The 2,030-nt window shown below is 38.8% G+C and overlaps 1 protein-coding gene across 1 annotated transcript; it reads right to left on the bottom strand.

Annotated features, from left to right (window-relative positions):
• Positions 1-306: 306 nt before the first annotated feature.
• LOC103280391 (taste receptor type 2 member 7-like) lies at positions 307-2,030 on the bottom strand. The gene has a single exon (XM_008119298.3). It carries the CDS (start codon positions 1,219-1,221, stop codon positions 307-309), a length of 915 nt encoding a protein of 304 aa, XP_008117505.3. The 5' UTR covers positions 1,222-2,030.

Here is a 2,030-nt window from a genome sequence, read left to right on the forward strand (position 1 = left end):
CTTTTATCAGCTGTGGTAATTGTGTTCATTTTTAGCTACTGCAGATTGACATGTTGAAGTCTCTGAGTAAATGATGGCAGGTAGCTGTGTTTCCAGAAACATATTTTAGAATTAGGAGAAAGAGTCAGGATAACCAGAAATTCAGCTCAATTTATTCATTTTATATATTCAGGACTTTCAGTTACACATATGCATCCTCACATGTTTTGTGATCTTTGTCAGTCTTGACATTTGGAAATTCCATTGTCTTTTTCTCCTTGGAGACAGGAAATGCATGTCCGCTGCCCCTTCTCTTGATTAAGCCTTTCATCTTATATTTAAAGTACGAATTAACAGTGCTTTCAGTTTTGGATTAGTCAAGATTAATATTATGGTGTGTGCTGAAGGAAATGTGGTAAAAATGATGTCAGATAAAAAATTCTTAGCATCAAAAGTGTACACAAAACTACCTGATAAAAACAGCATACCTGTGAAAAATAAAAGGCAGAGCAAAATATAACACACCAAAGGCTTCATGATAGTAATATGGATTTGAGTACTTAGGTCTTTTGCAAGAATACCACTCTTTTTCAGATTCTGCGTGTGTTTCCACAAAGAGGTGATCAAAAGAACATTTGCAGTTATGGTGATGATGAAATTCATGGAAGCAACACTTAAATGAAGAGGATGAAAAATAAAAAGTGAGGCTTGGCATCTTTTGCTGATGTTCACTGGCAGGCTCCCTATCAGATTGCACCGCTTTTTTTCTTCAGCGTAACTCCAGAAGAAGGGAACAGAGATGACCACAAGACTAATCACTGACATTCCAAGCAGTCTAATTGAGAGCACATTGATCCTTGGCTTCAACCAGAGTAAAAAGCGGTTGGCAAAGTTGGTGACCTTCACACAATAGAAAACACTAAGCCATGAAGCACACCAGAGGCTGGCCAAGGTAGAAAACATACAGGCAAAGATGATAGCATCATAGGCAGAAGTACCCATATAGGCATCACCAATGCTGACTTTTAAAACATAGAAAAGTCCAAAGGTTACATGCAAACAAACTCTGGAGATACTCAAACTAGTCAAGAGTAAATCAGAAGCGGCCATCTTCCTGTTTTGGAGCCATCGGTTCCCACTCACAACTATGATAAATCCATTTCCTAAAATGGAAACCATGGATATACTTCCTACCATGGTCCATCTAAAGATGCCCAATGGAGAAATTAAGTTATTATCCATTACTGCCACTTTCTGAGGAAAATATCTGAGAAGAAGTACCTGATTCTGATTGTTTCTGTTTTAGGTCTGCTGGAGAAAACGGCTCTATGGGGACTTCTAGAATGGTTATATCATGCAACAGAAAGAAATGCAAATAGTAGTAGGATTCTGTTACTAATGACCTAATTCCCAACTAATGTCCCATTGGGGCATATAGAGGCTTAAATAACTTGCAATTTGCCTCACAAATAAAAGGGAACAATCTAAGAATAATGTACGGGCATGGAAAAATGTTGCAGGAGAATATTGTCAAGTTCAAGAGCAGTTCTTTCATTCTCTAGCAAAGTATACAATTATTATACTTTTTTGTCTGCCGAAGGCTTCTGTGCATATTTGGCATAAAGTCTTCTTTTCTAACATGCAAACAACAACAACAGCAACAAGAGGAACATGAAATGATTATAGATAGAAGAAGACAGTAGTATTTGCAAATGACATTCAGCACAGTTTTGAAAAGATATTTTACAAATTGGGGTGAAAAGAAATATTCAAAAATTTGGCATCAAAGAATTATAGTAGAACTAGCTGTGCCCGGCCACGCGTTGCTGTGGCGAAGAATGGTGGTATGGGAAATAAAGTATTGAGGAATTGGTGGTAGTTAAGGTAAAGGGTAAAGGTTTTCCCCTGACGTTAAGTCCAGTCATGTCTGACTCTGGGGGTTGGTGCTCATCTCCATTTCTAAGCCGAAGAGCCGGCGTTGTCTGTAGACTCCTCCAAGGTCATGTGGGATGACTGCATGGAGCGGCGTTACCTTCCCGCCGGAGCAGTAC

The sequence above is a fragment of the Anolis carolinensis genome, chromosome 2, assembly GCF_035594765.1.
Source record: "Anolis carolinensis isolate JA03-04 chromosome 2, rAnoCar3.1.pri, whole genome shotgun sequence".
NCBI classification, from domain to species: domain Eukaryota; kingdom Metazoa; phylum Chordata; class Lepidosauria; order Squamata; family Dactyloidae; genus Anolis; species Anolis carolinensis.